We start from the raw sequence: 21,462 nt of genomic DNA, 5'->3' as shown, positions 1-21,462 counted from the left end.
AGGGCTTCAAACACTCTCACTGATGTGAGGAGACACAGGACGGAAAGACCCTGTAAGACACTATCTGTGATCCAGCCATTACATCCCTTGTTGTACTTCTGCAATGTTAGGATGCGTTTTGGCCACGATGGGTAACCCCGTAAGGAAAAGGGTGGGTGCCTGGGAAAGCAGTCACTGGGAGGCTTAGCTTGAGGGTCCAAAAGTGTGTCCCAGTTTCCTGAAGCTCCAGCACGGTCAACCCTTCCTTTAGTAGTCACAGTCCCCCACAAATGATGGCTCCCTGCTTCTCCTGTGCTATTCCTGCAGTTATGGGACCACATGTGCCAAACAACAGCAAGTTTAGCTGTTCTTATGTACTTGCATGGCTGTGTTTGATGTGGTACCAAGTGTTTACTAGCCCAGACCTCTCCCCTGTTCCTACCATCAGCTATTCAGGGCAAGGACGGCCTCTCACTGTGCTTGGTGAAGATCTCAGCACCTCCATGAGCCTGCTCTCAGCTGCTCTTAGACTGAAATCCCCCACACTGGGAGCCAGACACACAGCTCCTCATGTCTGCAGGGTCGCCAAACAGAAGCAGCCAGAAGATGAAGTCTGCCCTGCATCTCCCACCCCACGTGGACACCACCTGCAGCTTCTGCCTGTTTGCACAGAGAGGGTCAGGTTGGCAGCTGCACCGGTCCGTGGCATTTTCTGGGTGCAGATGAAGCGGGGACAAGAGAATACCTAAAAGCAAAATCAGGTGCTGTTATCTGCTGGAAGTCTGTGCTCCTTCCTCCTCCCTTACACTGAGCAGCTGCAGCACAGCCCCAGCTCAGTGTCACAGAGTGCTGAGTTCTGTTTGTTGCATGGCCTCCCAAACATACACTGTAATTAAAATGCTGATTACTAAACAGTTTAAATATATGACAGACAGTGCAGTTAAAGCCTACAGTTAGGTCAATATGTGATTTAGATTTGCCATTTAAAAACTCTCATTTAAATTTTGCATACATTAATCACTACCATACTTCAATGTTCTGATATCCACCTGACTACACTATTAAAATAAAACTTGCTGCCCCAGGGAAATCCTACTTATTCTTAATTGTTTCGAGGCTTTGATGGGCTTTTAATCTAAGATTAATTTATGCAATTTTAAATAACTCTTCTTATGATTAATAAGCTTGAAAATTAAAAGGAGTCTAAAGCAATTATAATGAGCATTTGGTCATAACCTCATTAGGAGAAAGAGTGAAGGATACAGCTCCGGAATTCTTACAAGACTACAATTTAAGGTTACTTTCCAAAGAGTCAAATGTACCTCTTGAAATTGCAAAGGCAGATTAGCCTAGGTCAGTGGTAGAACCGTGGCTGTCTGGATTAGCACTCTGATGGTTTCATCCCTCTGATGATACTGAAGGTAGTGATAGAAAGCGATGATAAAGGGATATCACTGCTGAGTGCTGAAGCCTTGGAGCTGTATTTCCTGTTATCCTTTCTCCTTCTTTCACTTTTTCTTTTTTTGCATATTGTTTCTCTGTTTGTAGATTAACTTTTTCCAATGTGCTTTTAGGTTTTATACGATGAAGTTAATAGCAAGTGATTTTCAGGAGGCTCAGGAGTTATGCTGAGGCATCAATATTCAGCTGCAAGTGACAGAATCTGTCCTTAAATGAGTTTCCAGACACCATGGAGAGACCAAGAAGATTGGCTTAACTTAAACCTGAAAACCTGAACCGACAGAGGAACTGTCCACACATCACATCTGGTCCACACATCACATTCTGCTTTCAAACAGTAACAGTAATCCATGATGATTAAAGACCTTTTTTCCACCTTCCTCTGAAGCCCTGGCCATCGGCCATAGTCCCCACCAACCCCTGTGCACCTGACCCCTGCGTCCAGGCTTGGAGTCAAGAGAGCACTCGTTCTGCAGCTCAGGTCAGCAAGAACTGGTGCAGCTCATCCAACCCCCATAGCACGGACCGGGCCGTGTGCAGGGTGGGTCTGATTTCTGCTCTACTCTCTCTGCAGTGTACACCAGTCTACAAACGACACAGAGCTGTGGTTTTGGCTGTGGTGCAGAGGAATCTATTTGCCCATCTGCAGAGCATTCTTCCCACAGCAGTTCTGCTGTTTTGATGCTTGCTGCGGAGCTGGTAACGGTGCTTGGCACGCCTCGTGGTGCTCAGCCAACAAAACCAGCTCACTCCCAGCAAAGGTATTTTTCACGATAACTCTTAAAAAAAAAGCAATGAAGGCAACCAAAATGTAATTGGAGTGCGCTTCTGCAAGTGCTGCCGAGGTTAAGAAGAGCTGTAGAAGAGGAATAGAGAGAGTGGCCCAAGGCTGATAGACTATGTCAACATTAGCAAGCTGTCGACAGCAGAAGCAGATCTGCAGAGGGAAATGGTTGGTGCAGCGTTTCGGGGACGGAGGAGGTTTTGCTTTTGACCAGCTTCGGTCTGCTCTGCGGACACAGCACCTGTCAGTATCTGGAGCACGAGGTGTGTGCCTGGAGCACATCCTCTGCTCTGGTTTCATTTGAGATCAGTTTGATTCATTAGCTTAGAGAGCTGCCCGTGATCGGAATGGAAGTGTGGTTGGCAGCTCTGAAAGATCTGGAGACTCAGACCAAGAACGCACACCTGATCTGAACTCTAATGCTGATGCAGACACCTCCCCAGCAGTGTACTCCAGCTCTCAGCTCCCTGCGAGCACACCACGCTCACTGCGACCGACCAGAGCAAGTCAAACACCAAAAACTGAGGAGGGACTACTTCCTTCAACACGTTTCCCAGAGAGGGAGAAAAGGGAGGAAAAAAACAGATGCCTTCTACAAGCTTTGAGAAACTGGTTTCTTCCGACAGAAAATTACTGAGAGGGACAGAATTTGAGCAGCGTGCGAAATGTTTTCAACCTTGGGGCAGAAAATGGCGTGAGGTTGGTTTCAGAAGTACTCCATAAGACCACGTCACATCACACAGCTGAACACCATCCGGGCAAAGCAGCATCCCTGTGTTTGTGAGAGCTCCAACAGAACGAGCCCTGAACGCTGAAGCACGCAGACACCGTCACGCCGCACGCATCGCGCTGGAGAGCAGCGACAAAGCCACGTGCAGAAAATGTACGGAGCCCTATGGAAAGCACGGACAGCACGAAGCACACCACCACAAGCTGGCTTAGGAAAAAAAGAAACCCCTTCAAATCTGGGACGAGGACCAAAGCCACCACGACCTCCTCCATCTGTGTTTCAGTGCCCCGTTCCTGCTGGACCATTCCCCTCCCCAGGCTTGCCTGCCCCAGTGCATCCCATTGCTGGAAGGGGCAGACGTGTGGATGGGACAGTGTGGTTTTTTGGGGCTGTGCTCGTCGTGCTCCGTCGGTGCAGCCTCCATAAAGCAGCACATCCCCTCCCCGCAGCAGCCGCTTCCAGAGGAGAGGCCGCGGCTTCAAAAATCATCTTTAATTTAAAAATTAGAAACTGGAGCAGGCTGCGAGCACGGAGGTTGATTGAAACAAAATTTAAATTCCTGTCAAGCCCATTTAAACACAGGGGCCCTTCATAGACAATTAGCTGCTCCCTGTGAACGCGGAATAAACTCAGGCCTGGTCACTGTTAGACGAGCGCAGACCCACTGTGAGGAGCTGGAAAAAAATTAACTAAAATCAGGCGGTATGAAATATTTCGCCTCCCGGTTTATCACAGGGGTTTGGAAGTGTAAACAAGACAAAAATCGATTCCTCGGTGCCCTCCAATCAATCCCCCAAAATGGTTAGGGCATCTGTTTCTGCTAAATTTTGTTTACTCTGGCAGATTTGCCTTAATTGCAGTTGTTTATCTCCCATTGTCCCCGGGGCCCTAATCTCCCGATTACTAATACTTAACACTCATTTCACATCTAAAGCTACTTCTAATCCTCAACAGGTTTCTGGGGCTCTTAAAATTATCGAAGCCGTGGGGACGGGAGACGCAACCTCTTTGTGCGAGGGACATTTTCCTCTCTGCTACCAGCTGGGCCCAATCATCACCAGGGATGGCTGCAACAAAGGTGCTAAAAGGCTCTTTCACAGCCACCGCAGCTCCGCTGGGAATTCAGCGGATGAAAAAGAGCTTTGATGGAAGAAATCCCAACAAGAGGGCTCTAACAGTCCAGCCAAATAAAGTTACTGTCATAATCAAGTGCTGTCAATCACAATGAAAATCCAATTAAAAATCTTTCAGTGCGGCCCTCTTAAGTAGAAAAATGTCCCCTATTTATATGCGTTTTTGTCAACCGCACAAATTAGAAAGTCGTATTAATTGATTTTTTACTACTTCAGGCCCTGATCCTCCAGCTGAATTTCTGTGGATGCAAGAATCAACCGGCACAAATCTGATTAAGGGATTGGAGGCACAATGGGCACAGGTCATAGGAAGCTGTATCTGTACCCCGGCTCTGTGCTCTCCTCATTCATAGGCAATTACTGCTCTTATTTAATACTGCAGGGTAGTCCTGATGCACTACGGCCCACCACTGCTGGTTCTACACAAACAATCTGAATCTATCCAGCGGCTGTGAATCAATGGGAAATCCCAGTTTTATTACACAAATAAATACTGCATATAGATTTCGTTACAGCAAATTCTGGGACGGTATTCTTGGCAGTAAAGATATGCTGCATTTTGGAAGACCCATTTCTTCTTAATAAATGTCACAGAATCATAAGGGCTGGAAATACCACTAAGAACATCTAGTCCAGCCAACATGTAGGGAAGAGAACAGACACAGAAATATCAGCAACACAAAGGCACAACTTCTTGAGATATTTAATGGAAAGATTTGCAGCTCTGCTACCAAGATGAGTGAGATGTAAATATCTGCCTGAGTGCCTGGAGAACGACAGAAGCACCAGAAGTGCCAAACGAAACATTTGCTCAAATTAAACTGCAAAACCCAGGAGATGCGAGTCACCAAAAACGTTAACTATCATCTGAGCTGTACCACTCGAAACTGCTGCCAATCTGTTTTTGTCCTGTTTCCTTAGGTTTTCAACGCTTCTTTGTGTCGGCTCAAGTTCTCTTTTTCACGTTTCACTGGAAAATGCCACTTTGTTGTGCAGCTTCAGGGCATGTTAGAAAGCCAAAGTCAGACTTTCGTATTTTCTGTACAAAGTCAGTGGTGGTATGAGCAGTGGGACTGCAGAAGACAGTGAATGAATATAACACCTTAAAACCCTACTGCTCAGACGTTAACCTTGTCACAGTCTTAGTCTGCTGTAATTGCTGGATTTAGTGACACCGAGAGAATGTATTTCTCCATTTCAATAGCTGATTTCTCAAGTGACAACGAAGAGCAGATCATATCCCCGAGGACCAAAACAGCAGAGAGAGAGGGAAAAAGAAAGAGGGGAAGATCCATATCCTGCCTTCCTCTATTTCAGCAGAGGGGAATAGGTTGAGCAATGCAGCCACTTCAAATAATACATCTATTTTTCCTCCAGCTCAAGTTATACTGACCAAGAAGAATGACAAAATCCAGTAAGAGGAACACCCTGAGTCCCAATGAAATCCCAACATCAGTGAAGTTGATATAAAATCTTTGCTGACTGCTAGCATAGCCAGGACTTCATCCAGGAGTTCTCGTCCATTGTGTCTGAACTGATAACTGAAGATGCAGTTTAATATTAATCATGTTTACAGCAGCTGAAGTACCTGGCTCTGCACTCATTTCCTTAGGAAATCAGGGAAGAGCCCTCTCCTTCCCATCTGGCACGTCTTTCAGTGTCTGACAGAACTTCTTGTCATGGGGAGAATGAACTGGGATCACTGCAGAGAGTCTGAATGTTTGCAAACAAAGCTATCCATCACAAGTGCAAGAACTGACAATTCTTCTCTGGGAAAATCATCTCTGATAGGTGATCCTGCACTGGCTCAGGAAAACAAATGTTTGCAAGCAGCCAAAGAGTGAAAATTCTGGGCTCAGTGTGATCCAACAATGACGCATAAACATCCAGACAGACTGAGACAGAAAACGTTTATCTGTAAGCTGTCTTCAAAAGATTTACCAGATGCCTCTGTGAAAAGCCAAGTGCAGGCAGCCCTCTGCTCCCTCTCAGAAGTTAAGGTCATGAAAACCTCGACCTGTTCAGCAATCTCAGCTACTCAGTGATGCCACTGCTGCAACACCGTGTTAGCTGCTGGGGAAAACCTTCCATTGGAAACACAAGTGGAAGGATATTACTGGCTTTATTCTGAAGGTTTACATGAAGAATCAGGCAGGATTATGCTGATCCTCTGCTTGTTTGTCAAATGCACCGAGCTACCAGCTGCTAACAGTGCTAACAAGCCGCATGCAAGTGTAGCTCTACCTGGTGAGAAATGCTACTGGCCAGACCCTCTTGAATATCACCACTTAAAATATTGCTGCTTAAAATATTTTCATCTCTGATTTCCTGCATCTGATCTGGATACAGGAATGCCCAGTCAGGATCCATTTTTGAAAATCTGCATATTCTATGTTTAAGAAAGAAAACACGCGTTTAAATATAAAAACAAATACCTACCTGAAAAAAATGCCTACTGTAGCTTCTAAGACCTAAGAGCTTCTCCTGAAGTGTACAGAGGCATTGCTGAATGCACAGGGACAGGGAACTTCAGCACTGCATCAGCCAACCAACCAGTCAGCCAACCAACCAGCCAAAAAGCCAACCAACCAGCCTACCAACCAACCAACCAACCAGCCAACCAACCAACCAGCCTACCAACCAACCAACCAACCAGCCAGCCAACCAACCAACCAACCAACCAACCAACCAGCCAACCAACCAACCAACCAACCAACCAACCAACCAGTCAACCAATTTTCAACACTATGTCTTTTTTTTGACACAGTGGAGGTACAACTTATCACTCAATTCTGAACTGATAAAACACCGACTTAAGGAGTGTTGATAATTAAAATTTTAAAAAGGAGAAAGGCTAGAAGCCATGATTCAGATTTGGAGGCCTAAACAAAAATGAGAAGATTGGTGCATTCAAGGCAGATGCTGACCAGATCCTTGGCCAAAAGTGTGGCCTCTCCCTGCCTAACACTTCCCTTTGGAAACCCGAACAGTATCTTAACAACTGTACTTTTATGCATTCATGGGAAAGCATAAAGGAATGACTTCTACGTGCCTGATTTCTGGTACTTCAAATACAATTTCTTTAAGCAAATCGCTCTCATTTATACAGCCAGATGTAGCACGGTAGAGTTCAATGCTGTACTAACAAAAACCAAGAGACGTCAACAAATCTGCTGGCTTTCTGAGAAGCACACACAATCTGCAAAATAAAAGGCCAAGTTTCCAGCTAAAGGAGAGATTTTAAACAATTACCAAAGCAGATAGTGATATCATAAAGGCAATTTCTGCGCTAGCTTGTTTTCTGAAACTCTCTTTGCCTCTGAACAGCTAGAACAGATAATAACTATTAGTAAATCAAACTCCTGCAATATCCAGCTGTGTCTCACACATTTACATACAGATAGAATGGGTATATGTTTTTAATATGTATGCGATACGTACTTTTACCACAGCTGAAGTGCATGCTACAAAGGAGGAGGAGAATGGGAATGGAATCAGCATGAGATAATAAAGTGGCCTAGATAAAGTATTAGCCAGCGATTGATCTCAAACAGGGGATGTTGCTTCTCTCTGACCTGATTACTTACTATGCATAGATTCCATTAAATAGAGCTTAGAATGGAAAGCTTCTGAAAAATACCATAAATGCAGTCAGATCTACGGCTTCCTGAGCTGCACCGTGGATGCCTACCCATACGCTCGGCACGAGGAGCTGGAACCTTCCTGTGCTGCCCCATCAATGCACGCACCCTGCTCGAGCACGCCACGATCCCCTGGGAGCCTGCTTCACAGTGCCACACAGCAGTGTGGTGCACACGGAGCCAGGAAATTCCTGGAAAAAATAGCCTTCATGGGAAAGAATTGTTGAGACCTTCCTCATCTTGGTGGGAAAGGAGAGAGGCAGGGCAGGAATTCCCTACGATGACAGGAGCAAGTTGCATGGACTCTGTGCCTTCCTCTTGAGATTGGAGACACCGTAAGAGCAAGGTTCAGAATAAGCACCAGTGAACTACCAAGATCACTCCCACCCTGGAATGGACCATTTGCCAATTGCTTGGTGAAAATCACTCACTTCTACTCCCATGGAAGAAGTCTGCTCACTGGAAATACTGTGAAGCCATTACACTGCTGATTATGTACACACACAGAAACCAGCATTACCTTTTTAATTTTTATTTTTGTGGAAGGGTATAAGGGAGACTGAGTGTAGACAGAGGAAGTCAATTTCTGTCAGCTGTTGTGGAAATCAGGTATTCTCTTCCACAGGAATATCTGTGGCACTAGGAGTCCTGACTTCAGTCCGGGATTTCATACAGCCTTGGCTTTGGGCTTGTTTTCTAAGAAGACGTGCACAGTGCCCAACATAACACAACCAACCTAAAATCCATCCTAAATCCATCCCTGCTGCAGCCCTGTGACTTCACAGGAGTCACCAATCTGGCACTCCAGGTATTGTGAGCCAGCCCTTAAAATGCCTTTAACAATTCGCTGATTATCAGGAGAGCAGAACAAGATTGATGTTCTGCTCCCTTCATTGTGCTTCCAGTGTTTAATTATACTAAATTGGTTACAAAATAGTGACTTCCAGTATGGTTAATGTCCATAGGGGAGAAAATCTGCACTCTGCAGTTTTGTCTGAAGCTAACGATGATAATGTGTTACACCTTTCATCTTTGCCAGTACATTCCCTTTAAGTCAAAACAATGAACAACACGAAATCCCACTTTCACTGAAATCAATGCTAAGCTGACCTTGAGAGCTCCAGGATTTCACTGATAATATCTGTATCACTCTACCCACTGCTTGTTCGCAGGGAGATATCCATCAGAATTACAAGGGAGAATCAGGAAACGGAGGAAGGGGAACAAGAGAGGTCGTTTTGGTCAGAAATTTAAGAATTCAGAGGATACTTCACAGCTTTTAGTCTGGCCCTGTTTTCCAACTAAATATGGACATGTATATGAAGACATGAATATGCACGTTCAGAAATGCTTGCATTGGTGGGGATGGGTCACGGTCAGACTAGATGACCTTAGTCTTTTTTAGCCTCAATGATTCTAAATATATCTACAGGTAGAAATACGTATGTATATTAACATATGAATATTGCAAATAAAATGCTCCTGCTAAGTGCAGGAATGCAAAGAACATGTCCAGAGAGCATCCACTGAGCTCCCAGTGGTGTGCTGCAGGAACACGGCGTGTCCTGAGAGCCCATCCCACTGCAGGAGGGAATTCAGAGCAGCTGCTGGGGCTCAGCCACGCTGCAGGCACTGACAGGGTCACTTCCAGCAGCAGCCTGCTCTGAGCTTTAGTATTTGCTGCTGCAAGTTCATTTATAATTGACTACGAAGTATCACAAGGGAAAAAACGTGTTAAACAAAAGATTTTGTTTAACAAGTGGGAAGGCTTTTTTTATTTTTTTAATCTGAGCAGCTATAATTTTAAAATTATTTTACGAAATATCTCCTTGAAAGGGGCCTAGCACACTCCAGGGCATGTAGTTGTAAAGATAAATCTGTGCACTTCCCTGGTACTGCAGGCACTCACCCTTTGGCCTCATTTTTATGGCTCTACACCCTGGAGTGGTGTTATTGCTTACAAACATACATATATACTTATGGGGGTATGTGCGATCTGCAGATGTTTTATTTATAAGTGGCAGGCCTATTGCATCACTGAAACACGCATTTACAAACAGATATAGGTTTTATGAAACCCTATTCCCTTGTTTTAATAGCTAAGCTATCCAGCCATAGCATAATAGTGCACAAGGTAAATGTGTCTACGTTTCTAGAACCCGTTCCAAGTTTTCTCAGATGTGACTAACTGCAAGAATTTCCCAACCATCAGAAGTTAATAAAAAAGACAAAACGAGGCAGCGGAAACCTTCCGTAGGAGATGCACACCACCACCAAGTGGAGGGGCCCTGAGGAACTGCAGGGCCTCATTCTGCCCACGGATTTCAGTGGGTGCCTAACTCCAAACGTAAATCTACTGAAGTTAATATCCTTAAAATGAGATTCACAGTTAAACACTTTGCTAACCAGGGCCTGAATGGAGACCGGCCCGGATCACGTGTTGCCCGCCCCAGGGCACCTACAGAGATTGCCCTTTAACTGGAAAATGGCTGCAATAGAAACACTTGGGTTGGTTTTTTTTTTCCTTTCCTTGTAGTTTGCAGAACGTAAACGAGAAAGGAAACGCTGCAAATGCGTTCTGTATCTCGCTGAAGTCTGCGAAAATTATTTCTACATCCTCAACGTGGGGAAAATAAATGATGATGATTTTATGCCAATCTGCAAGTGGCAGGAAACGCAGCACAGAAAGTAATCAAAACCCTTCAAAATCAAAGCTATCTGATGCGAGTCAGAGCATCCCACAACTCCTACCTCCGACAGAAATTATGGGAAATACTCTGTATTTTTCTAGCAGCCCAAAACCAGTAGTGTGCACTAAATGCACAGCCACGGGGGGGCCCAGCCCGACCTGTCCCCACCCTCCTGAAACAACGGTATCTGCAAGAAAAGGAAGCGCCCTCTGAGCTCAGATTCCAACACTCAGAGCCCTTCTATGGCAAGACCAAAGCTACATATTAACTCAACCTGCAGTAGCCAATCTAATTTCATTTTATGTGAATATAGGTGAAAGCAGTGCTCCCACGTGTCATTAAAAATACACTGTTTTGACCGAATCTCCAGTTTTCAATCTTCAGATTTGGAAAGGTTAAGGCTGGCAAGTGATGACAAGGCTGACCTACATCAAGCTGTAATCCCCGGATATACAAACGGAAAAAAATGGTGCATTAAGCACCGGAATGGTTTTGACTGGAAATTGATACTGCCTGTGAAAGTTCTGTATTAACTGCCCAAATCACAAGTGCAGCTTTGGCTGCAACAAAGGGAACAGCAAAATATCCATTAACTTCAGCGCGATCGGAATTCCACCTTCTGTGCGCTCTCTGTGATTGCTTCACGAGCCCCAAACAGTTTAAATCTGTACCCGCTGAAAAACACAAAAACATAACCCAAACCCCACAAAATTAATGGTAACGATTAAACAAACCAACAACAAAACCCCCAAACTCTATTTCTGTGTACACGAATAAAAAGCATTCGGATAAAAATCACACTGGAGGGCTCTGAAGGTTCGCTTACCATTAAATCTTCAGGTGCTGGTCTTTCCTTTGGTTGCTTCTTCATGCTACGTACCACAAAAGAAAACATTCACATATAAATAAGTGTTTATTTATTCCGTTTGCTTAAGTACTGAAGACATCCTCCTTTCACACAGACCATGCCCAGCCCTTCAGTGTGTTTATCTCCTGCTGGCAGAAGACACGGATCCCAATGGTGGCCAAGATGTGACTCAGCCTCTTCCCCTCCATCCCTCCCTTATGGGCAATGTTTCTCTATTCTGAGTATTCTGTTGACTGCTGCCCAACTTTGAACTTTTCTCTGCGTGTCTTTGAAGTCCCCTACACACGCACAGGTTCCTTTCACCAGTTTTGAAAGGTGTCAAAGCTACTGACACCCTCCTCCAAGTGCCTGCCTGCCCGGGCAAGAGATGCAGTGACAACAGCTTCCCTTCTGTTTCATGGTCTGCACTGCTTGTAACCACGAACATGTGTAAATATGAAGATGACTGCATACCAATCAGCTCAGAAGGCATAGGAAGATGATTCTCATTTTGCTGGGGATTATTACATAGCTCGACACAACATATTATCCAAACAGGTGGGAAATTTAACTCCAACGCTGAACAGCTTCAGGAGAACACACAATACCCCGGGGTTTCTACCTTAATTTTTTCCCATTCATTTCCATTACACTGCAGGGTGATAGTTCATTACACAGCATTAAGCTGTTTATAAGATCATGTTTCTCATCCAAATAGTCCTAGTTTTCCGTGCAACAGGTGCAATTAGCTATTGAAAACTGTGCTTAGCTGCATGAAGGAACACAATAACATGGCACAGAGGTGACCATCAGGAGCTGCCTACTGACTAATTGGATTGCATCCAAGCAGCAGTGTTTATGGCGGAACTGGCACCAAGTCCTGCGCGCTGCTCACTTGACATTTCTAATACTTATTAGAAATTGATTGCTTAAATAGTCCACAGTGTAATTTCTTTCTCGCAAAGTGCAATTTCTTTGCTTTTTTAAACAGCAATGCCCCCTTCCCAAAAGAGCTGTCCGCTGTACAGCCAATGCAACACTATGTCAGCCATGCTGGACGAACCGTGTTGCAATTAGGAGGAGTTAAGATATGATCTACCCTCCCCACAGATAAGGAAATAACTAAATACTCCCCACAGGTAACTGGAACCACGCAGGTACAGCGAGCACCGACGCAGGTTGGGAGCAGCTCTAATCTGACAGCCCAAAGTAGCCACGTCCCCGGGGAAAACGAGGCTATTAGCCACCATCAGTTATGCTTCACGTTGACATCTGTGGAAATTTGAACACGGGTTATCCCTCCCCCTGCCTCAACGAGGACTGTTTTTTTAAAGCAGTCTGTCACTGCTCTCGGAAGGAATTAAAAATGCACAGCTCCATGCACAGCGGCGGTGCTGCAGAGCCCTCCGTGCGCAGCTCTCTCTGTAAGCTGAAGCTATTGGAAAAAGGAAGCCCACGTTATCCGACCTTTAATTATTTAGGAACTTTAATTAACCGATAATCAGACTGCTTTTGCTTTCTGCAACGTCTGTTGCGTCCTGCCTCAGCCCTGTACAAACACACAAATACGTGGGGCAGGAGCTGAGAGCTCTGCTGCCTGCCTCCATGGGGAGAACCCCAACTGGAGCCCCCCATCTGTGCAGCCCTCAGTCACACCCTGAGATGTCCCCATCTGCCGGAGCACCCCATAAGGGCACGCTCCTCCACCCCACGGGTCGTGGCTGTGCAAAGCTGGAGCTTGTTCCTTCTGCCATACATGGGTGCTCATTTTTCTTTATTTTAGTGATTTTTTTTTTCATTTTAGTGAATGAGACAGTTAAAAAAATATATATATTATTTTTCCCTTTGCTTTGTTTCTGTTCACCCTTAAGATTTTTACCCTCCCGGCACCAGAGAGATGCATTCTTTATTCCACAAATTCCTCCTTGCCTGTTCTCCTCCCATCTCTGAGGTTTTCCACGAACTATCCGGTTTGAAGGGAAGAAAATACACCCCACAGTGCGTTCCAAAGTACGACTCTCGGTGAAGATTACTTACTGGGAAGCTGAGGAATGAATCAGGGCTGCCTGCCTCTCCGAACACCGGTTTTATAAGTAACACTGCAAAAATCCCTCAATAATGACACGACACACCCGGGACTCTGCAGCCCCGTTCCCCGGGATGAACCCTCTGCTCCCATTCCCCAGCACTGCACCCACGTTTAGGGCGGGTTTATTAGAACAGGGGAAACCCATGTAAGTACTTTTACGACCCTTTGTGTAAATAACGTTTACATAATTTAAACAGTTTGCTCAGCTTTGCTGCCCCATCTGCCCAAGGCCCCCAAGTCCCTCTCCTCTCGGAACGGATGCAAGGAAAGCCATAAGGTCTCGCCGAGCCACGGAGTTAATGGCATGTATCATTTACATCGAGGGCATGGCATGTTTGCAAACGGAGCTTACCATTGAGTGATGAAGTGTACAAATGGCTCCGAGAACTCCCCGGCTGGAAGGACGGGCGACTCCTGGGTTGGATTGGAACAAGGAACAGCATCAGAAGACCATTTTTTAGGAGGAGAGCAATATAACAGTGATGACAAAAAGAAAAAAAAAAAAAATGGGGGGGGGGGGAAGGAAGCGACAAAGCTCTCTTTGCACGCAGAGAATTGGAGAGAGAAAGGTACAAATTCTTCTGAGAACGTGTTATAAAAACACCGAATTTCGACTAATGAGTATTACACAATGGGTAAAAACATGTGGAAAGACACTGAGGGGAGGTGAAAAAAGGACAATGATAGCCACGGGGTAAAAAGGAAGGTAGGGAAAGTGTAAATGAGAAATTAATGATTATTTAAGTAACACACAAATGGTCTTGTAATTAACAAAGAGCTGTGAAATTATTCTTGTGTTGACCTTTGTTTCTTCCACTGCTTTCGCTATTTATTGACACTCACGTTTATTTACACTTATTCATTTCTGAGGCCGTCCTGACACACTGGCTGCTCTAGATCGTAAAATATTTTTTTGAATAAGATCATTTTTAGGGGGAGAAGGGCCAAAATGTACCGCTGTGTGCAGTGAAAAGAAGCACGCGGGATTCGGGGGAAAAGGAAAAAATCAAAGAGAGGGAGAGGAAATAAAATCAAGAGCACAAGGAAAGAAATATCCACCGAACGGGGAACAAACAACATCCCCATTTGCAAAGCCAGGCTTTACGAATTTAGGAGTTTTTCCAAGAATGACAGAGAGCTCCACTGTGTTTATAGTGTAACAGCTCAGGATGTAATGAAATTACACTGCAGAGTACTTTAACAGTGTCATCTCATTAGACCTACAGTTGGAACAAGAGAGCCACATAAAACAGGCAGCTGCAAATGACTCCATTCTCATCTATTCTCATTTGCTATTAAAAATACCTTTCGGCGGCTTTTTTCCTCCCTGACATCCCTACACAAAGTACCCCGCAAAGTATGATACATGCACCTATTTAAATTAACAAAGGAATGACTTATTTTAATCTCACTGTGCTTTGGAGTGCTTTGGCCATTTGGATGAGCAATATATCATTACATACAACCTTCCAGCGCTGCAGGCAAGAAACTCAGAGCGTGCAGCATTTGGTGGGAGCCAAACAATTTCTCTAGCACACAACTGTGTCAAATGCATGCATGTATTCATTATTGAGAATGCGAGGAAATAGCTTTGATGTAGTGGAAAAAAGAAGATGATAAAAGCACCTCTGCAATGTGTGTGCCATTATCAATGGTGGCAGATAGACACAACCGCAGAGCCTCCTATGTGATTAGTAAATATACATATAATTGCTGTGGCCAATTATCAGAAAAATGAGATCGGTAATTACAAGACAGAAAATTAACTAGAACTCTTATTAAGGCTTTGTTTCCAATTCAAACAATTGGAAACTGCTGGAAAATACAATTAAATCAAAAGTAACTGAAGAGTAAAAGGAGAAGGCCAAATTGCTTTACAATTTTCAAAGAGCTCTATTAACCACGAGCAGCGTTTGATAGAAGATGCCCAAATTCCCTTTGAACTTAGACCGGGTGAGGGAGAGGTTATTGTTTCCCAACTTACAAATGACAGCAATATAGGGAGGTTTGCACCGGAGAGCGGAAGGAACACGGGGAAACAAACAGCACAATTAAACTTCCTCCACTTCAAAGAGCTGCGCATGAAAACGGGTCTTATTCATATCAAAAACGCAGAGCCAAGTGCTGCAGCCCTGCAGGTTGAGCTCTCCCATTGCTTGCTCCTGTCCAGCCAGCACCTCCTCCTTCCCAGGTGGGACTGGCTCAGTGGGAAAGGTGGTGGGTGCGTGCGAAGGGTCGCCGTGCAAATGGGAAGGTGAGGGCTGGAGCCCACGGGTGGGGGCTCTGGGTGCACCCATCCGTGTGCCCCGCGCTGTAGGTGCAGTGGGAGCACAGCAGCACGTGCTGGGGCACACGGGTGGGCATGATGCACACTGCACAGCCACTGGGTGGGTGATTTCTGCCACTGCCCAGAGAAGACGGACAGTAAGAGGGGGAAGCTTCACGAGGAGAGGCTGACAGAGAGCTCTGAAGCCACTCTTCCTTCAGGTGCAGACTGCAAGGCATGGGACAAAGACCTCAGCAGAGAAAGGAGATGGTTTAATTCAGTCTTCCTGGGGATTTTAGGCTGCACGTCCTATGTATTTGTCAGATGTTTACAGGACGAATGGCAACTCTTTGGGGGCAGTACATCCACCTCAAGAAAATGCTCACTAGGAAGCGTGTTTGACGGCAAACAGAGCAGCAGAAATGAGTATTTTCACTCCTGTAAATATGAGCCAATCTTTGCTTCACAGCATGGGTAAGATGGGAGAAGGAAACTTTGGTTTTAGCTGAACCAGGAAAGCATCGATGGATCTCAGCTGCTTCCAAAGGCAGTGCTGGAGCGCTGCCTCCAGTGTTTCATTTTCAAACGACCTCAGAAGCAGAAATTGCACCTTCAGTTGAGAGCTAGCCATGGAAACCAGCGACTGAGACATTTCTATTTCTGCCATTGTTGCACTGAAGAACATTTGAGTAGTAGAAAGGTGAGAGTATTTTGTACTCTTTCAATGAAAGCATTCCTATTGCTGCCCCTGGGACGTGAGCAATCACAACGCACCGGGTACAGGGCAAAAACTTCCCAAACCACACAGAAGCAGCACAGCCTATACTGCACCCTGCAGCTCCCCACTCTGTGACAGGCTGACTCTCAAAGGGATGGGAGTGAGGAAATAAAACAAAGCTGCAGACACCTCTGCCACATCTGCGTGACACAATGCAGTCACACCGGATGGAGCCACGGGGAATGGTCCGGCTGCACTCCGATGCTCTGCCTTATTTGACACACCTGCACACTGAACAACGTGCCCATTGCCTCCTACACCCCCCAGCAGCTTGTTCCCAAGGCCAGCTGCTGCCCCACTGCCATCTCTGCACCGGGACCCACTGCAGGAGCAGCCCCAGCGATTGCTCTGTGATAAGGAGCAGCCGTGCTGCGCACACACGGAGGGCAATAGGAAAAAGTTTGAGTGATGCCTTTGCCTTGTGAATAATGAACAGTTCAAGGAGGTCAACCCATTACAACTGAAACCGTTTAATTATTAATTATGCACAATCTATGAGCAAAAGGACAAGTTCAGAATGTTTAATGTGTGGTAACTCCGACTGGACCCTCTCTTGGCATTTTATTATTAGCACTTGTCAGCAAGGTGCTCAGGCATAAAGAAAACAGCACAGCAGCAGAAAATCGGAGCTAGCAGGAGGAGGGAGGGCTTTGAACTTCAAACACAACTCCTAATATTTAATTTGTAGAGTGCCAGTGCTCTGGTATAGACCTTATTGACAACCATGGGGTTGGGGGAAGCCGTCTAACCTAGGAGAAGACATGGGAAGGAGCACACCACGACAATCCCTTGAAAGACAGGGCTTCCAAAGGCACTGATGGCATTACTGTCTGCATCCCCACCTAATTCTCAGATCTCTCATCTGAAACATCTCTTGATCTCTTTCGCTCCCATTAAGCAGAGCAGCAGCAGAGATTCTACCGAGGCTAAGGGAATAAATATCATCCAGCAAACTCACAAATGATGGAAGAGACTAAACCAGGATGAGGCTCCCTCCCTTCCTTTCCGTCCACCCTGGAAGTTCATCTGGACAAACTCAAGAAGCAAACTCAACAGACACAGCTCTGAGTTGCTGACTGGCCTTGGAAACAGTCTTATGTCAGTGGAATTTGGAACTCATCCTGACTGACAACGTGCACTAAAAACGGGCCGTGCTGTACACATCTTACCCAAACAGAACACTACTTGAGTGGTGTCTTTTCTCCAAACAGCTGAAAGTTGGACATTTATCACATCATCCTTCCTGAAGGAAGAAAAAGGCCACCATCTCTCTATGACAGGAACATCAGCAAATACAGAGTTCTACTAGAAACCTTCCAGAAGTTGATGGCAAAGCCCTCGGTTACGTGTCAGGGCTCCCTGTCATCAGCACGTCCCCACATGTCCCCAAATAGAGCTGAGCTGCACCTTCTGGGCAGAGGTGCAGCACACGCAGGTTTTACCTTCTCATCTGCTCAGCACCTCCCTCCGAAGGGTTAAAATTCCCATTCCCCACAGCTCCAGAGCTGCTATTCTGCAGCACTCTCTCTGCAGCATGCAGGCTTGTGCAGAAGGAAATGCCATGGTCCTATGGCTCGATGGCCACAAGAGGGAAGTTAGCAGAGCCGAGCAAACCAAACTTCAGTTACTCTGTCCTCTGGGCTTCCCCAGCACACCCTGCCTTCAAAATTATCATCTCCTCTGGGCAGATACTCCTATTCTGCAACTCGCCCGTTGATGCTGAAATGGCACTATGTAATAAATAATGTGTGTGCTTTACGAAGCATTTTTGGCTCATCACTCCAGCCTACACCAATCTCTTGGACTGAAGAATTTCCGCACGCTCTAGCTGTTCTTTCACCAAAGCTTTCAAACAATACACCCATAGTTGCTGTCTACTTTTTGGACTAACTGTGACTTTTTTCAGACAAACTTCAGTTTTAGCTGCACCAGAAACGCTGCCAGCTGCAGTTAGGTGTAATAAATGCACTGCAGGTACGGAGCTGTTTCAACGAGAGCAGCGAATTACAATATCCCGCACGTTCAGATTCACACTCCTTCAAGGTCAACTTCACAGCACTCCTCAGCAAAATCCCATTGCTGACTTTTAGCCAATCTACTTCAAAAACCCCGCACAAGCCTAATGGCAGGTGAGCCCTTACAAGTAACGAGTGTGCGAAAGCAATGATGTCTGGAGGTGGCTCGGAGGCCCCGACTTGAAAGAATTTCTGGATTGTCCCCATTACGCTCCCACCCCTAGCAGGAAGGTGAAAGATGATTACATCTCTGCTCCAGGTCGCTTCCTGCTCTTTCCTCAGTAGCAGGTGCCAAATGTGACAAATTACACGCGGGGGCATTTCGGTGTGAAGTTCCGTCTGCTGGGATTGAAGTGTCAGCAGTGAACTCATTTATTTCCAGATCTCGGGCTGGACTGGAACCAAGGTCGAGAGGCCAGTGTTTTATCCAGCAAACCCCTCTGCCTGCCTCCCACACCTCAACCCGTGTGAGAGCCCGCTGTTCTCCCAGGCAGCACGACTTGCTCCCAACTTCTTGAAAACACGGCGCCCGCGCAACCTACGCCTGCGTGGGACACACGTGGGCACTCGTGGTGGGAAGCCAGCAGGTACCTGGAGCTCCTCGGCAGCATCTGCTGCTGTGGGATGCTTTTTAGAGGCCAAGGGAAGAAGCTGAAGAGTGTAATTAACATTAGGAATAATCTAGAGTGCCCAACAGTTTCCTACCCCTCGCCAAGCTCTGCACTTGTAAGTGGGGCTCTCCAAAGGGCCGTGTACAGGTAGCAGGAAAACAGGTTAATCCTTTAACCGTAACTGTAATTGCTTTCTCTCTAAAACAAACATAAGAATTTTTCCCTCTCCTTGCTGGTCTCTTGTCGATCATAAGCTAGCAGAGCACAGCAGTGTTTTGGGTAGATACACACACATATGCACATTTCAAATAGCTGGGGCACAGCAGCATGAAACACAGCCTCTACCTGTTCGTGCCGAAGGGACCCAATTGAAAAACCAAAACCATTTATTGTTCCCTTTTTCCTCTGTACACTCCCAATGCATTTTTATTGCTTTTTCATAAAACACTGCTGCAAATAATCAAGCATGACCACTGACATCCACAAGATTGAGTTTTAGGAACCATTAAATGAGCTTGCCCTCTTGGGAAGGTTCTTGCTCAGGTTGGTCTAAAGGTAATTATTCAGCAATTCCTACCTGTGGTTTTACCTTGCTCCCATATAAGCCCCTGAATCTCAAACACCAGTAAGGTCACAGTGTTCGCCTCAATAAAAGGATACCCCAAACCAGGGCACATTCTTGTGGGTGTGCTTACACACACACACACACACACACACACACATCTTCTCACACCGGCACAGAAATCTTCAATAAATCCAAAAAACATTTAGGGTTCAATATGCCCATGCACCTCAATCAGCACACAAGACTCTAAGACAAAAATTCACAAAGAAAAAATAGTGTCTGGTTTCTTGCTGAGCCTTTCAAAGCTTTGACTTCCTTTATAGCAACAGCAAAACGTAGCACTGATGCATACGGTTAAAAAATTCTGCACTCAAGAGGCAATGGACTTGATTGTGCAATTTGATCAAGCTGAACATATTGTGAATTTTGAAGGCCGTAGCAATAAATAGAGGGATACATTTAATGAAAAGGAGAAAAAAAAAAGAAAAAAAGAAAAGAAATTACTACATCGGATACATGTACTCAGTCCAAGTTATTTTTTCCACTGGAAATTTATTAACATTGACATGCTCCGTAGCTCAGCATTAACACCACGCTTTGCATTAACTGATCTGCTAAATGTTTCTAGAGGATGAATTTAAACAGAAAAAGAGGTCTTTGATTTGCGAAGTTTGTGAAGTCCTTGAGCTAGATTAAACTGCAGTCTTGTGAGACCGAGTAGCTCTGTGGGGGCACTTAACAGAAACGTTCAAGAAACTCGTGGCAAGCTCCTCACTATTCACTCATGAAGCCGTCACAGTAAGGATTCATGAGTACAACTAATTAATTTTTCTTTTAAAAGACTGCCTGACTAGACAAAATATGTGGATTTTTCAGTGCTGTCTCCTATTTGCAAAAACAGAGCTCACCCTGGAAAGTCTTTACTCCTGAAGCTTCTAATTCAGTTGATTTGGATGTCCACTAATTCCGGGGTTTTAACCAAAACTGACAGACAAACATCAGGTTCCTTTTCTATCTTGTTCAATATGGCCTTCATAAAGATATTAAAAGCCAAAAACTCTGTTGCACTAAGATGAGCTATGGAAACTTCGAAACCAAAATGAATTTATTTCGGGTTATAAAGGAGAATGGGTTAGAAACTAGTGCTGATGCTCATCTACACGTTAACTGCAATCATTAGGTTTCAGAGTTGACCCACTAAGCAGAACTGGGTGCCCTGTCTCGTGAGGTCCCATCCTGCCCAACAGGGCTTCACCTGCACTGCCTGTGCTTTCTGTGCATCATTTTGGTGAGCTGGAGACCGGCTAAGCTGAGTGCTGGGACATTAAATGATTCTCAGATCTCAAACACCAGCAGACTGCCTTTACTGCTGGCATCACCGTGAGCCTATCCTCGTCTCTGGGCAGAAGCAGGAGCCTTACCATGGCAGGAGAGGCTGTGATGATTGGGACTGTTGCTTAAATGAGCGTGTCTTATTTGTAGCTGGATCAGATTTCAGTGTACATTACCACATGTTAAAAAATAAAGGTCCTGGCAGACGTGCAACCTATTCACACAATGCTTCTCACTAATCTTGGCATTAGAGCAATCATCCCAGAACCAATGTCATTAAAACTCAACAAAAACATGTCAGGCACAGCATACGACACTTCCCAAATCCCTTGCTCTTTCTGCAGAACTTCTGCACAGTAAATTTATGCCCTTGGAAAAGAACGAACGGACTTTTCAGACCATCAAAGTGATTTGCTGTGTCTGACATATTCCAAAACAGCGTTTCCAACAGGTACTCTGAGCCTATTCAAAGGCCTTTGATAACCATCCTGTCTGCTGCAAACCTCCCACACCAGTCCCAGTTACTGCTGCCACCTCAGCT

General features: G+C 45.4%; 1 protein-coding gene across 2 annotated transcripts in view; it reads right to left on the bottom strand.

Moving 5' to 3' along the window:
• MAP2K5 (mitogen-activated protein kinase kinase 5) overlaps positions 1-21,462 on the bottom strand; it is a 111,147-nt gene that overhangs the window by 6,402 nt on the left and 83,283 nt on the right. For both annotated transcript variants that reach the window (XM_065734088.1, XM_065734089.1), the window contains 2 exons: positions 13,707-13,768; positions 11,245-11,290 (listed from right to left, as the gene is read on the bottom strand). In XM_065734088.1, coding sequence (XP_065590160.1) covers positions 11,245-11,290; positions 13,707-13,768 — 108 coding nt within the window. The remainder of the gene's footprint in view (positions 1-11,244; positions 11,291-13,706; positions 13,769-21,462) is intronic.

The sequence above is a fragment of the Cyrtonyx montezumae genome, unplaced genomic scaffold (assembly GCF_038088225.1).
Source record: "Cyrtonyx montezumae isolate F1298 unplaced genomic scaffold, pur_monq_1.0 scaffold_17, whole genome shotgun sequence".
In the NCBI taxonomy this organism is placed as follows: Eukaryota; Metazoa; Chordata; class Aves; order Galliformes; family Odontophoridae; genus Cyrtonyx; species Cyrtonyx montezumae.
Note: the sequence above shows the minus strand (reverse complement) of the source record. Positions and strands in the feature narration are given on the sequence as shown.